At 40.5% G+C, this 16322-nt stretch overlaps 1 protein-coding gene across 12 annotated transcripts in view; it reads right to left on the bottom strand.

Annotated features, from left to right (window-relative positions):
* The window catches only part of LOC114069082 (mitogen-activated protein kinase kinase kinase kinase 4), a 90170-nt gene that overhangs the window by 51107 nt on the left and 22741 nt on the right, over positions 1–16322 (bottom strand). For 11 of the 12 annotated variants that reach the window (XM_027905625.1, XM_027905626.1, XM_027905633.1 and 8 more), the window contains exons 2-7: positions 11162–11287; positions 10258–10368; positions 7336–7426; positions 5676–5806; positions 3378–3432; positions 909–987 (exon numbers count right to left, since the gene is read on the bottom strand). In XM_027905625.1, the coding sequence (XP_027761426.1) occupies positions 909–987; positions 3378–3432; positions 5676–5806; positions 7336–7426; positions 10258–10368; positions 11162–11287 (593 nt within the window). Of the gene's footprint in view, positions 1–908; positions 988–3377; positions 3433–5675; positions 5807–7335; positions 7427–10257; positions 10369–11161; positions 11290–16322 lie in introns of all 12 variants that reach the window. The other variant, XM_027905629.1, reaches the window with a different exon arrangement.

Raw genomic sequence — 16322 nt, 5'->3', positions numbered from 1 at the left:
AAACAATGGTTTCCATCCATCAGCTCACTCTCCTACTGTAATCAAAAAAGCAGGATTCGAGGTTACTTGGTTGTTTAGATTTTTTTATTCCTCATGCCTTAAGTGTTATTATTTTACATAAAAAGGCTAATGAAAGGCTTATGCAAATACTGTATATGCATCTCTATTCCTTTAATATATGTAGAAGGGAAGCATGAGAGGGAGTATGCCTTAACAGTACAAGTGCATAAATAAGTCAATCCAGGTAAAGACCAAGCCAAGCAAGCAAGTCAAGTTTATATTATGTTGATATTGAATTGGCAATCAAACCGCTTCATTATTTTGACAGGATCACAGCATCCTGTGATCACATTCAATCCATAAGAAAACTCTTTCTAGGGAGTATTTTTTTTCATATGTGCCAGTTGTAACCAGTAACTGGGAGGAAATCCTCCGATACTAATGGATTCTTCTCAGCTGGCAAGAAGCGTGCACTCAATTCCAACCATTTACAATAATTATAGTAAAAGCCTTCATTAGTTTTAATAGTTCCTTTCTATTTAGCAACTAGAACACTATAGTACTGTTCTGTTTCTGTGTTATGATACATCTGAGAAAACATACTGCATATTAAGAGTGCTGCAGGAATTTATTTTTTAAAATATGGATCCATTTGTCACCTAAATACAGATGCTGCTCTGTCAAGGAGCAATTTTTGCACAATTCCAGATAAAATTTCTCTGAGACAAACAGAGCTAAATAACACAAGAATTTTATTTCATGCTTTGATTCAGTGGTACAAAAGATAACAGAGATTTTTGCTAATTTCATTTCCTTTACAGTTCTGTGGAAGTGGTCACAAAACTGTATGTGACACAAGAAAACATCATGCTACAAAATGCTACAAGCAAGACATAACTAATACATACCATTTCTTGGATTTTAACCGTGGCGGGGGGTTCCTGGGTATCAGAAAGAGTGCCCTCATGGGATGCATGTCACAAAGTGCTGAAGGGAAGAAAACAAAACCAGAGACATACAGACACTGGTTTAGTTGCTCTCTGTCAATACTATGACTTCAGCTTCCACAATCATTTCCCCCATCCCAAGCATACGTGCAGCAGGTGCAGATAACAACACAGCTAAATGGAATTAGCCCAAAATTACAAAAATTCCACAGCTCAATATGCCAAGGATAGCCCAGAAAAAGAGAAAGAGATAGAAGCACGGATTAACTTTCAGAATTAACCATGATGGGAACATCTGAGCACAGCCCTCCTCTAGCCCCACGTCATTTAACTTTTTTATTGACTTTCCAGTCAATAAAACATTGGGAGATGATGATGGCAGAAGGGAACAATGACAGTTACTGTTTCATAAAATCTTCCCTCCACCTGCCCTTTGCTCCCATTACGGAGGATGCTTCATTTCTACTCTCCAGATTTAGGTATTTCCTTCACTCCAAGGCATGACAGTTTTGAAGCACAGGAGTGTCTGTATCACAAAAAAGTATTCCCTACAGAACTGAAATGCAAGCCCATAACTTTTGTCAAAAGAAGTTCTGTTGCTTTCAGTGGACATTTAATGGTAGCCCAGGAACTCTGCTCAACAGCCTTTCCTCACGTCCCATAGCAAAGCAATATAGGAAAATAAGGGAGCAGGGAGAGAAGCTGCCCAAGAAAAGTCACTAGGAGCAAATCTTCTGTTTTAACCATCTTCCTATGTTTGACCTCTTGCACCATCAGTCTCAGCCTGAGTGATCACTGCAGGAAGAGGTGACACTTTCCACACAACAGAAATTCAGGAGAAACAAACTGATGTAAAGTGAATTCTGGACTCAAAAATAAGGGGCCACAGTCTTGACAATGAAGCTCCTTGAATGTCTGGGGATCCCAGAAGAGCTCCAAGCTTAAAGATGGACTCTTCCACAGCCACTGGAGGAGGAGGTAGGCTCACATGCCAGAGGACAGGAGCTGTTCAGCATTTACATTAGAACTTTGCTTACTTATGAAATGATCCTCTTGTGCTTTTACACAAAGAGGGGTCAAGCTCTGCTTTGGTTTGGGAAAAAAAGAAAAAAAAATTCCAATTCTAGGCTTACAAAGCCCACAGGCACAGCTTTTGCCTGAAAGCCATCCAGGCAACCCAATGCAATGAACAAAAAGGTATGGCAGAAAGGAGGTCAAGGGGGAGCTCAAACACTTAATACAGCACTAGCTGAGGTGTCCTGGGAGCAGCTCTCACATGGGCACTCATGCAAATGTGCACAAATTAGGAAGGGAAAAAACCCTTAAAACGAAATCATCAGACTTCCTAAAACATGAATCAACACAAGAGCATTGTGATTTGACTTATAGATCTTACATTAAAGTCAACAACAACAAAAATCAGGTAGCAGCTATAATGAAATGACCATTTTTTAGCCAGGAAATATCAATACTTTATTTCAACATGATTATTTCAAAGACAGATGTTTCAAGCTGAGCTTTAGTGTGGTGGTAGTTTTTTTAGGTGTAAAAAAATTAACTTACTCTTAGGTATCTTAGGTTGTTATTTTTTAAATACAGAGCTCCATCTGAAGGTGAGGGTAAGTATATTTAGAAGTTCAATATGGACTTCCATAAAAACTATCATTAAAAGCCAAAATATCATGCCTAACTTTTTTTCTTTTCAAATGTTTCTGTCCTCCTCACATATCTGCTGTCTGCCTTGATATTCCGAAAGAACTATGTGAAAGGAAAAGAACCTATTAAAAAGTTGTGCATTTTTGGTTTCCGATTTCCCTCTCAAAAAACATCCATATGAACTGACAATGATCCCTGCTTGAGGATACTTAAGTTCAATGCTTTGTGTTGAAGATGGATTTACACTCTAAGTCATGTCACTGCTAAGGAAGACCAACACCACCGACTGACAAGTGGAAACAAAAAGAGAAGCAATGTTAGCATTATCCAGACCAATAGAAAGCCAACACAGAAACAATTGCTACAGATGTTCTTTTCATTAAAGTCTGTTTCCTCAAGGCCCCACTGACGCTCTCCCCAGCTGAGGTTTCAGTATTCCAGGCCAGGCCATAGACAAATTGTGACACAACTCCAAAACACAATATACTAGCCATAGGAAGGAAGTCAGACGCTCGATTAGCTTCCAAATATTCCTACTATAGAAATTAAATTACTGTAGTCTGCACTGTAGTGCTTAAACACAATCCTATCTTTATCAAAAGCACTGCTATTTACGGGATTTTATATTTATAGAGCCGACAAAACCAAAGAGAACAGAAATAACATGAGGCTACTTTCAAAAACCTCAAACCTAGGCTTAGATTACAACCAGCACCACCCAAGTACATGTTTCAGTCTTAATCAGTCCCCTGGAGAAGCACACATATCACTTACGGGGAGCTCCTTCTGCCATCTCTATGGCTGTAATGCCGCATGACCAAAGGTCACTCTGCATAAAAAGAGAGAGACCATATGTTAGTAGGTGGATTTGCCCATTCAGACAGTAAGAGAGTACTATTTAGAGAGGCCCTGTAGGTGAGGCTGAAACCAAATACCATGGCTAGTTCAATAATGCAAGGTACTTTTTTCTTGTAATAGTATAATAAAATCCTACTTTTCACATAATGCATATGTATATGCAGAAACACAAGCATCTATTCTTACAGAGTGTGCAAACAACCTTTTCTAATAACACATAAAAATATATTCACATTGTGACAACGGCAAATACATCTGCCAGAAATCTCAGCCTGTGAAACAACAGTATCCAATATTCTCTTATTTAAAAAGGACTGAACAAGCATATTGCCAGGGTGTGTAGAGATGCAGTTATAAAAACAAAAGCTTAGCTCAAATTTAAAGTGGCCAGAGGTACCAAAAACTACAATAAAGGGTTCTTCAGGTACACAAACAACAAGCAGCAACAGAAGGAAAATACTGTCCCATGTTAAAAAGGAGAGGTGAATTAGTCACCAACACCACTGAAAAGGCAGAGGTTCACAACATTTACTTCACCTCTGTCTGTACCAAAGATAACACTCCACCCCTACCATCCTAGCTTTACAGAACAAGAGTCCTTCAGCAGGAGCCTTTCAAGGTACCGCCTCTGGCCAGCACCTCTGACTAGGGGGAGCCTGAACGAGAGCCAGGAAGGTCAAACACGGGCAAAAGACGGAAGATTCTGGCAAGGAACCAACTCCAGAGACTGCCATGGCTTAACAGGCAAAGTGCTGGAGGAGGCTGCTGTGAAAGAGAGCTGTTCTTGAGCAAAGTAGTTGTCATGTCTGGTCATAATAGTGTTGTGTTTATTTTCAATTGCTTAAAACTAATGAGCAAATAAGACCTTCATGTACTACAAGCAGAAAAACACTTCCAACAATCGTACTTTCAGACACAGCAAGGTAATCTTTTCTTTTAGTCCAATTCAGCCATTTAAGCTAAATTGCACAACCTCACGACCTTACAGAATCTTTCAACCATGAATTTTTTTGGGAGAGTGTGCCCTATAGGCTCCACCAGTAACAATAAACAGGTTTTTCAGAGGCAGGAGTTGTTTTTCACATCACTACTGCATTACAAATATTACAGGGAGTTTTTCTATTTTATTAGATCATTTAATACCAAATCTTTCTTACTAATAACTCCACCTGCAAAGATTTAAAGCATTACCTTTAGTACAGTGAGATGATGGATGTAAAAAGCAATTAAATAATGAGAAATAGGATCAATCTGACCAATCTTGGTCAAAAGATACAAAAACATTAATTCACATAATCTGGGTTTTTAAACAGATTTAGACATACACAAACATACTGATAACTAAAACCATTATCAATCTCAGCAAATTGATATAATTAATTGATATAATTGATATTCAGCTCTAGGGCCTTAATCCCTGGCTTTCTGATATTCTTGTTGCCCTTGGTTAAAAGCTGGAACACTAAATTAGTCCAAGTAAGTACTTCTAAAAAAGTTTATTTCCCCTTTTTTTCTTTCTTTGTGCTCTCATTAAAGTCAGCTCAGAACAACTTTTAAGATTACAGTACGCTTTCACTAGAAAAATTTAACTTCAAATACCTATACTTCATATTCTTAAGGGTAGTGCAAACACCATCAAGACAATTACAGTTTTGCAGTAACTAAATCTTTGGTTTGCACCAAACAGTGTAAAGAATGATCTTTGTCAAGAAGTGTTGTGATGGATAAATTTTTATCAACTTGTATATGTCTCCTGAACACAGAAATAGTTTTAAGAGCTCCTTCTGTACCTCACTGGCTCTCCAGACGGTGGTTCTATTTAAGGCAACACCTAAAATGTATTGTTCTGGGTTACTACAATAACTGGGACGGAGTCTAACACAATTTAATGTACAACCATTACACAAATTGAGAACATAAGCATTTCCAGTTAAACTCTTTTTTGCCTTCTCTAAGCACCTACAGCACCCTGAAGTCCTGTACTCCCTTATGTCTGAAAGCTGCGATAATACAAACAACAACAACTGTTAAAGGTCACAATTTGACAGTATCAATACCTTGTACTCCTGTAATAAGAATATAACTGTATTATATAATATAACTATACTAGTTATTACTCCTACAAAGCATAAGTCTCAGAAACTGCCATCATTCATGGACATTTATACTGCAAGTGTTTGTTTGGGGTTTTTTCTTTGAACAGGACTCTCTTACTCTATAATCATACGTAGCATCTGGATTTTCATCACAGGCAATAACTTCTGGAGCCATCCAGTACGGAGTCCCAATAAAAGTATTTCTCCTGCCAACTGTCCTGTCCAGCTGAGCACTCACACCAAAATCCACTGTGGGTGGGAAAAGAGTAAAATAAAGTAAGAGACGAAAAACAATGCAGCGATTACTTTCGTAAAGTGATTTGGAAACAAAACCCTGTAGATGTTCCACGTGGGAGGACCATGCTGAGGAAAAATACAATGATTAATCCTGAGGCAAATAAGCCCATGTGGTTCACACGCAGTGTGCTTGGGCCACAAGTGTCAGGGAACATGGCAGTGTATGATCATCTCTCCTGCACCTCTCACTTGTCTGCCTGGACAGAAGGGAGAGCACAGCTGCAAAAATACTGCCTGTGAGGCTGAGAAAGTGCTATTCCCTTCCCACACGGTGAAGTCAAGCATCTTTGTCTATATAGAAAGAGCCATTTCCCAAAGGCACCTCTCATGCTGTGGGAAAACTGCATTCATAAACACCTTTCTGAATCTCTCTTTTGGCTCACCACATTTTCTGCTCTAAAAAAAAAATAATCTGTTGTTCAGGGAATTGGTCTCTGCTTTGATGACAGAGCAGAAGCATCAGTGGCAGCAAAAGAGGAGGGATTACTCAAGGAGCGCTAACTTTGAGCGCACGTGAGAAAGAGATGCCCATTTCATTACAATGCAATTATATATATTACAAGGGCGTTTTCCACCCTTCAGTTCTCCCTGCTGACAACCAGTGCTATATGTCTTTCTGTACCAGTAGCTGCCTGTGTCAGCTTCACTGCATCCATCAGCCAAGTGACACTGACAAACGGGTGTAGACAAGCTCAGTGGGAGCAATGATTTGGAAGCTACTGTGCTCCATTTTGGACAAAACAAAAGAAAGCTCTACCGAGAGCTTCCTCCTCCAGCAGCCGGGACATCTTCCCGTGCCTTGTGCTGCAGGAAGGTGTAATGCAAAACAGAAGGGATGTGGGCTGGGTGGGAGGGCTTCAGCATGGCTCTATATTTAACGAAAAAAAGGTGGTGAGTGTAGCGTGATACAAACACAGAAGGTTGACATGTGCAGTAACTGAAAGAGACAAATTAGAGAGGAAGAAAAAAAGAGTATGTCCACTTGGTAGGGACAGAAGAGGCCAGGGATGAGCATCATTTTCGGCAGGCATGCCAGAGCTGGAACTGTGTTTTGAACTCGATGCTGCAGCTCCCTTGAGAGTGCTGTCCAGATCATATTTTTGTGTCCAGAACCTGAACAGCAGGTGCTATTTTAATTAAAGTCAAATATGAGAGAGATTCCTGTCACTTCCCAAGTCCAGAATAAAGGGAATTAGAACAAACTCAAGTCACACACAGCTCAGCAGGGTAAACAAAATGATCCCATCACTGATTCTCTGGCATGAAAGCCAACATCTTCTGACAAAATTCTTCAACAACCTGTGCTCCATCCTCCCAAAGCAGGAGGAAATACATGCAGGCTGTCAATCCACAGGGAAGCAGTGACAAAGTATTCATGCTAGAAAACATGTTGTGGGGCTCCTAAATGATGAAATTAATTTGAGAACATCATAAAACCAAAGACTGAATGAATGAGGAAGTGGCTTTGTGTGCCTACTTACCAAGTTTCACTTCTGCGTTCTCTGTTAACAGCACATTTTGCCCTTTGATATCCCTGTGGATCACATGATGGGCATGAAGATGTGCCAACCCCTGCATTAAGGAGAGAGGAAGGAGAGGATGTTCAGAGTTAGGCTCTTGGCCTAGCAACAGACTACCCATAACCAGCAACCCCAAAGGTCACAGCACTGGGTCTTGTGCTCTTGCTCAGCAACCGGGTGCAATGGGATCCCCAGCAGCCTTGTAACAGCACACCACCCACACAGCATTTGGTAATGGAGCAGAGACAAAGGCCCCAGGTTATGCACACACACTGTACATAAATGCAGCCCAACATCTGCACTGTGCAAACACCTCTCTGCTGTCGTGTGAAGAAAATTCAGCTCCCAGAAAGTTTCCATGCACTCACATTGTAAGTGACATCAGCATCGGTGCATATCACTGACATCTGACATGCACAGCGTCACACAGAATATACTCTGGGGAAGGGAGGTGGAAAGAAAAAGGATGCAGCATCAACATGCATATATGCATCCCTGAGAAGGAGTGGAAGGATGATGGACTGGCAGTCATGTTTGAGGGCAAGGGTTGACAGATGACAAAGAAATGCTCTGCTGCAAAGCTGCAGTTCTTTTCTCTAGCCTCCCTCATATATATGAAACCAGATAATTCTTCCTCAGGAAAAAAAAATACAAAGGAAAAAAGAAGAAAAAAACCTTTAAAAAGCATGAGCGTTATACTTTCCAAAGGAAACAAAACCTCCTGGCATACGGTGCTTTTTGTTGAGACAGCACCTGGATGAATGCCCCAAAGCGTTAGCCATGTGGAAGGAGGGCTGAGAAAGACATATGTTGCATTTTACTCTCTAATGTAATTGGGAGAACAACAGGCAACCCTCTTAGCAACTGCCTGTATTTTGGTTTCTCCTCAGTTTTCTGCTTGGAAAATTGTAGTCTCCAGTGGGATCGTCTTGCCTGTTCTTGTTGCTCTCACAGGCTTTTAATTTTTTATGAAAAATAAAGAAATAAAACCTTTACAGCTGCAAAAGGTTAAGAGAGTAGTGGTTGCTGTAGAGAAGTATTTCCTACACATGTTCCTCATTAAATGATCATTTACCAGTTTGCATACATAACCATTGGGCTATTTTCTTTTTTTTTAACAATTAATGAGTGTGACAAAAACCCCACCATCCACAGCTTCTCTCCACACATCACAAGCAAATCAAGAGGGCTGACGTTTCCAAGACCCTTCACTGACTGCTAATGCTAAGTGTGGTCCTATTTTTCATAGGAATGAAGGCTTTTCCACAGCTTCACACAGGATATTTTTTTAAGCCGCCTGCTACTCTGACCCAGCCAGAGAGATAATCGTCTGTTCTCTCCAGAGTACCATCTAACCTTACTGAAAAACACATGAGGGTTTGTAAAGGGCTGGGAGGAGACAGAGGGGCACGTCTACACTCTCCTGCAGTCCTCAGACCCCTCCAACCACACATGGATAAACTGGGTTGATCTTCACCTGTGTCTCCACCTAAGCCAATCTTTGGTCCTTTAGCTCATTTTAACTTTGTGTTACACAACCTCTCTCCTCCATCTCTGACAAACTCTTTGTCAAATCAGGTTTTCCAATGTCTCACAGCAATGAGAGTTTAGCATTCCTTTTTTTCCAGATATTCCAGTTCCCGCTGGCCAGTAATTAAGGCTCCTTCTGCAAATCTTTCCCTGGAATGAGAAAATAGCTTTCCCTAACTCTTTTCTGGGGTAAATAAATTTTTTTCCCCTTCTCAGCAAGCATTTGCCTGCTTTACCTAAGGAGAACTTAGTATGAATCCAATATAGCACAGAATATCTCCAAGGCCACACAGCTCTCAAATCAAGCATATGATCAGGCTTGCAGAAGTTAGCTTTTCTCATATTAAAGCATGCTATCCATCTGATTTGAAATACAACTTCTCTGTTGTAGACAACTTAAAATGTGCCAGCCCAAATGCCAGCAGCTGGACTCTCCTCTAGCATTTGGAATTAGAGCAAGAGATCAGAATCATATGTCTCCCTCCATCCTCATCTTAAAAATTGCCGAGGCAGAGCAAACATGTAACACAGACAACAGCAGCATTGATTTATGCAAGAGCCAGTGTTGGTTCTCTGTAACATAAAGCCCTTCAGAACTTCATTTACAATTAGGCAATTGAAGAAATATACCGTGTAGTGGCATGGGTAGGAGGCAATTTGTTTTACAAAGAAGCACGAGAAAACCATACCAGATTCACTTAGTGCAGCAAAACAAATGCCGAACAAAAAGCACTTAAACTATACCAACTGAAAATTAAATATTAAGAGCAACTAGTTAAAGTTTCAATTTCAGAAAAAAATGGTAGGTTGCAGCCCTCTTCCTGAAAAACTTTTGCAGCACCATCTGCTAGCACCGCACAGCCACACATGATACAGCTGCCTGCTCTAGACAGACTGCAGGAATATACAATATGAGAGCACATCACAGCACAGAAGTCCTGACTGCTGGCCTGAGCCAACAACTCCCTTCCTCCATAAATTTGATTAGGAGCAGAGAAGGACAGTCACAAGCACATTTGGAAAAGTGCATTCCGTACCCTACTGTGCTACAACACTGTTTCAGCCTCAGCTCTTATGGACAGCGTTTCACAGCTTCTACAGTAGATAAGGTCACTGGCTCTTCCGCTGGCTTCTCATGACTAAAAATTGCTATTTTCTGCAAGGTTTCTGGTACAATATACAGTACAACTCACACCCAGTTAAATGTTGTGGAGCAGACATCTATATGCTTCTATGCACTCTTTAAGTGATGACATGGCTAATGGGATTGATGGGAAACAGCTTCTTGCAGAACCTCAAGCTAGGCTACAGCTTCCAAGACTGTTTCTGTGTGGAACAGACTATTTTCCTTACCCGGAGGATCTCTCTGGAGATATATGCTATCCAGTCTTCTTTCAGAGTATTCCCTTTCGTGTTCTTCACAAGGTCTGTGATAGAGCCTGCTCCACAAAACTCCATAACAAGCTGAAAAACAAATATCAGCGTACAACCAACACTAAACACAGTTCTCAGCTGTTTAGCAAAGCAAAATAATCAGGTTGCAGCACTGATCTGGGAAACCCTTGTGAAGCAGAGAATAGAATTTATTTCACATCTCTGCCTGGAAAATGGATTCAAGCAAATGTCTTCAATGTGTGTCAGACATATATGGAATATGTCTCATATTAGTTACCACATTTTCAAGGACTGATTTAATCACTGTAATTTAATGCTGGGAATCTGGATTTGCTCAGCCACGCAAAATGCATTAGAAGTAAGAGCACATCCAATGCTGAAAGAATCGAACTGATCACACCATTGCAACACATCTTATTCTTTAACTCCCATTTATTTATGGAAGAACATGCACTGATGACTATACCCTGCCATTTCAAACCCAAACTTCAGTCCTCTAAAGGGTGTAGATGAGGTGGGATGGGAAGTTTAATAGGTACAATTTTTAAGTGCAGCCTTCTTTTTACAGTCACATATTCTTACTGCTCAGCTTAGCTGTCTTGTTGCAAAGAAATATGCTGCTATCCACTGGGGAAGTGGGGGAAAAAAGTTACTTTAAGAACAAATCCACTGCATATAGCAAGTTTTGGTTCAGACATCCTCTTAGGTGTGTGTGATTAGCCTATGTGATTCACCTATCTATCTGTTCAGGCAAGCACCAAATTCTATTAGTTTGTCTTTCCATAACATGGTATTTCTGTCATCCTCAAACTACATCCAATAGGGAAAGGCTTATGAACATGTTTGAAAAATATCTGCTTACCCACAGTTGGTCGTCATGTCCTGGAGGACTCTTCTTAATGAAAGCACCATAATAAGTTGCAATATTTCTATGATGAGAATATTTCTTTAGCATATTAATCTCCAGTTTGATTTCTTCTTCTTCATCCTTTGAAAAAAAAATAAAACAAACCCCCATATGTTGAATATACCACATGTATTACTTATTTATTCTTCACTTTCATACAAGTAGATTTTTTTAAAGTTCCATTTTTACCAGCATCATGCTCAGGAAACCCATCTTAAACCTGTTTATTGAGATGGTCTAAAGCAGGTCTTTACTTTCCCACGTTTTCAGCAGTGCAAAAAAGCAAATGAATGATGCACTGGACTTGACTCGTTAATGGAGCACGACATAATCTGTTCCAAAAACTCTGTGCTTATAATACCATAAGCAAATACACAGTTAGTAGGCTTTTACTGTATGTAACCCAGGGAACTAGAAACCTGGAAAAATCTGTGGATTTATGACAGAGGAGTATTATTTACATCTTCCTCATTTTTTTCTCCTTTAATTTTGAAAATTGCAACCAGTTCTATTTAACTGCCAGACAGCGGCTCCATGCAGCCAGCTGCTGAAGCAGGTTCCCATCTCACTGCCAGCACGGGACTGGCACAGGAAAGCAGAGGTGGAGATCAGGAATTCCCCTCACTGCAAGGACAAAGCATTGGCCTCGTGCACAAGTTTCCTCCTCCTCCATCTGTCTCTGTGGAGGAAGAGCAAGTGCATCAGGAAGAACGGGCCAGGAGCCTGGGCAGTAAACAGGATGTTGGGACACAAAGACAGAGGAAGGATTTCCCACAGCTCCCCCTGCTTCAGCAAGACGCCAAAAAAAGAGCAGCTCAGGTGAAGGGACGTCAGCCCTTCAAAGAGATGAAACAGGTAACACTATGGAAACCCTCCTTAAAAACACCCACAATCTGTTTCTGAAGTGACAGTAGGACATGTTGCATGGAAGGATCCACACGCTTAGAGGTGGTGTCTGAACAGGCAACCAGCAGATACAGAAGAAGCAGCAGACACCATCCCACCCCCAGCTCTCCCTTCCCATACCAAAGACAGTAGAAGCCTTTTTCAAGCACCTATCAAGGCAACAAATTAAAAGGCAGATGGATACCTCTTTAGGCACAATCTTTATTTGCTCCACAGTCTTCCATCCTTAGACACCTAGGCAGAAGATGTCTACCCTAAACTGATTCCAGGAAGAACCCAAAACTTCTGTTCCCAAGGGTTGCTGGCTGATGGGAATGATAGCACATATTTGATTATCCCGTGATGTCAAAGCTGATTGCACGATAAAATTGTAAGCCTTAAACTTCCTTGCAATTTGTACCATGCTAGCAATCAAATATCCTATTCATGACAAGTACAGATGTTAATACTAACTACATGTTAACTGTTTATACACACTGCTACAGATAGCTTGAGTAAAAGAAGCTACTCTACGCTACAAAGCAAGCAATTATTTCAAATATTCTGATAGTGAAATGCAATGCTTAGTCGTAAATTATTATGACAGAATTCCCAAAATGCACCAGGGATAAACTATTCTTATATATTCTCATGATGCATCTTTGAAGTAAAATACTGTGTATTTCTGGAACACTGAACAAAATATTAAAAGAATCTTGTAAATCAAAGTTCCCAGTGAAAAGTAGCCCTGGGAGAAAGTGTTGTCAGAACAGCTTCTTGAGCCAAAAACTAACTTGGTGCTTCCTTAGCTGCTTCTGTTGTCTTTGCTATTGCATCATTATTTATTTAGACCATATGCAAAAAGGGAAAAAAAACAAAACAAAACAAAACATGTTTATTATACTAGGAACTACTATAGTGAACCTCTGAATTATGTGTTTAGGAAAAAAACTGTGATAGCTTTGTTAGACTTAGTCTGGAACTTAATTGCTGATAGCTTAATATGTATAATTGGATTAATCACTTTGAACTGACTTTTTAGATAAAAATTATTTCCTACCCTCAGCACATGAACACAATACAATGAGCAGGATGTCCTAAAGGTTGTCCGTGTTTATCTATTGTAACAGCAGCCAAAATGATAACACTTAGACAGGATCTATTTCTGAAAAATAAAATAATAAAAATCTTGCAAAATAAAACCCAACAAACCAAAACAACAAACAAAAAACCCCACCAAAAAAACTGAAGAATGAACAACAAAAAAGGCACACATAGATCCAGCAGACTGCAGGCAGTTACTGCTCTTTCAGCTCTTCACTGTGGCTGTGTCACAGCACCTGCTCAATGGCCTCCAGCAACCCCAAGCCTTAACTTAAGTCTAATAATGGTCCTACACTTCTATTTCAGCCACCTTGGAGCATTTGTCCACAACACAAATAGCGTCTCACCTACAGTTCAATCCAGTCCAAAATCTAGTCTACAAAAATAAATGGATTTGGTAATTCTTGCCAGGCTCTGGAGGATTCCACTTACTTAGTGTGGATCGATAACTCCCTGGCAATGAGTCCTGAAGACTTTGTGGCGACAGGAACTATCATGAGGATTAATCAGCACAGAGAAGGCTGCAGCACCACTGCGGTACAGCAATTGCTGGAAGATTTTAAAAAAAAAAAAGGAAATTTAAAAAAAAAAAAGGTTGGCCAGACCAAAGTTGTTCTGTTCCAGATTTAGGAGCATTTTTTTTTCCAGGGTACAGCTCATTTCATTCCAACGTGGACATCTGCAAGAGGCCAAACAGTGTGCACCCTACCGGTGTTTACTTTTCCCCATTAACTACAAAAGGAGGGTGAGGTCATTAGCAAAGACGCAGACACCACTCTTGCAGATGTCTTGCATCAGGGTGACAGTGAATCCCACCCAAAAATCTCACCAAATAAGACCATTTCCTCACAAGTCTCCTTATGGACGCACATGCCTCAAGGAGGGTACACCATAGCCTGCAGCAAGGATCCTCCTGCACAGAGCCAGGTGTTTTGGGACCCATCCTGAGATCTGGACATATGAGCCAGCCTCGGAAAGTGAAAGTCCCTCACCTCCTCCCGACAACACATGCACTGCATGACCACCGCTAACAGTCCCTCCATTTACAGAAGCACTGGTACCACAAAAGGAGAAAATTAAAACTGGTTGAGGCAAGAGACTGTCATTCTCACAAAGTAATACAAAAGTACATCCTTTTTTCTTAGAGGAGAGAGGCAGCTGGTGAGTCCTTCCTAGTGATTTTATGCAGCTGGCATCAATTACCACTTTAAGCCATTATCTGTGGATACAAACTCCCACTGAAACCTTCTTTGTCTTCCCTGTGATTGGGCTGGTGTGTTTTATCCTTCTACATTTGCCGTCTGTTTGTGACAGCACGTCTGACTACCAGTAATTTTTGCAGTAAGCTATACTTTCACAAGACTCACGTGGTTGGATCAAGCTTGAAGCAGCTTTCCTCTCCCTTTCCATGTGTTTCCCCTCAGAGATTAAATGGACACGTCAGCATTCCTAGGGATTTTTAACTGCAACGCTCTTTGATCAAAATAATTTTGCCTGTAAGATTAAAACCCACATACGATGCCCTCACAGAAATCCACCTATGTACACTAAGATCATTTCTAATCATATGAACTAGCACAGTAAAAATAAAACCAGTCATGTTACCTCTCAGCATGCCACCCAGCGGCACCTGACCAGCTTGCTTACGGCGGTAGCACAAAATCTCAACACCACTTACCCTTCCATTCATCACTGCACACTAAGTATCAGCACAGGTTTTTCTGCACGCAGATGGCAAATCAATGACTTCTTATTTTCATTACATCAACATTTACAAAATTGTGATGATTTAAGTAGCTAATGTCTTAAGTATCTGACCACGGTTGCCACTGAAGTAACTCCCAGTCAAATAAAAGCTACTAGAGTAAATCCATATAAGGAAGATTAACCTGGACAGCTCAATTATTCCATTTCATCATGTTTTCCAAAGGTAACACCCCACCCTCCACATCATTATTGAAAGAAAATTCTGCTTATTTACACAAATTTTTAGAAGATAAGGAACGCAGAAACACTTCACTGGACATTTTGTAGAGATGGAAAAGAAGAGAATTAAGCTCTAGAAGTGTCAGAAGCAGGGAGGACATAACCAAAGGAAAAGAAAAATCACTTAATGTCTGTCGTGTTTCTATATACTTCCCTAAACATCATTTGCCTAGATGCCTCAGGAGACTAAGCACAACAGTTCTAACCTGTTCCAGCATTAAAACTGGTATGAGAACCCTACGAGAAGCTGTCTGAGAAACACACTTGGGGGAGAAAGGGGGAAATACAAGTTCTCTAGCACAATGAAATTATTTCAGGAGAGGAATTTTAAAATTAAAAACAAACAAACAAACAAAAACAACAAAACAAACAAACAAACAAAACAAAACAAAAAAAAAAGCCACCTAAACATAGAGCATAGACATGTCCCAGGGCACGTAAGTGGTGACTTTCCATCCAAACTCCCCCAGGTGGAAGAGCTGTCTGACCACTGTTCTTTGCCAGTTGTTGATTCTGCCCTCTTAAGGGACTGGCACTGCTCAAGGAAGAGAAACTCAGGACAATTTCAGAAGATTTTATTTACTCTAGAAATATGATGAGAATAAATGCAAATGAGAAAACATAGTCCAGCAAGGATAAAGCAAGACAGTGTTCTGTGATAAAGGCAAGAGCAAGTATACCTATCCCGCCAGATGATTTATATGCTGCTCTAAATCAGTATGAAGCAGAATACAAATTGGTCGCTCCAGTAACTTTGCTTTTTGATTTAAGAAATGAGACAGTGACAAATCTCAGCTCTCCCCGTACAAACGGCATCCAGTCATTTTAAGCCACAACCAAGGGTTTTAAGAATGAATATCATCACCAAACAGTGGAAAGCCAAACACAATAGCAAAGTGTTTTTGTTTGCTTTCCCAATGCTGTTCGCAAAGCTCTGCCTGCCTACACCCAGGAAGCTGCCCTCCCTGGAGAATGGCAGCTGGCAATGCTCTGCCTGGAGTTTCAGAGTAAGCTGAGCTGCAGAGGATCATGAGCTCCAGTGGTAACTTGTGGAATTTGGGAATCTTTAAATCACAGGAGAGTTGGAATCTTTGTGGAAGGGCAGGTAGCAGGCTCAGGCCAAACAACTCAGCCCATGGCT

This window comes from Empidonax traillii, unplaced genomic scaffold, assembly GCF_003031625.1.
Source record: "Empidonax traillii isolate 1590-97213 ecotype Southwest subspecies unplaced genomic scaffold, ASM303162v1 scaffold1183:size177227, whole genome shotgun sequence".
NCBI lineage: Eukaryota > Metazoa > Chordata > Aves > Passeriformes > Tyrannidae > Empidonax > Empidonax traillii.
The sequence above is the reverse complement of the archived record's forward strand: the minus strand, read 5'-3'. Positions and strand labels throughout refer to the sequence as shown.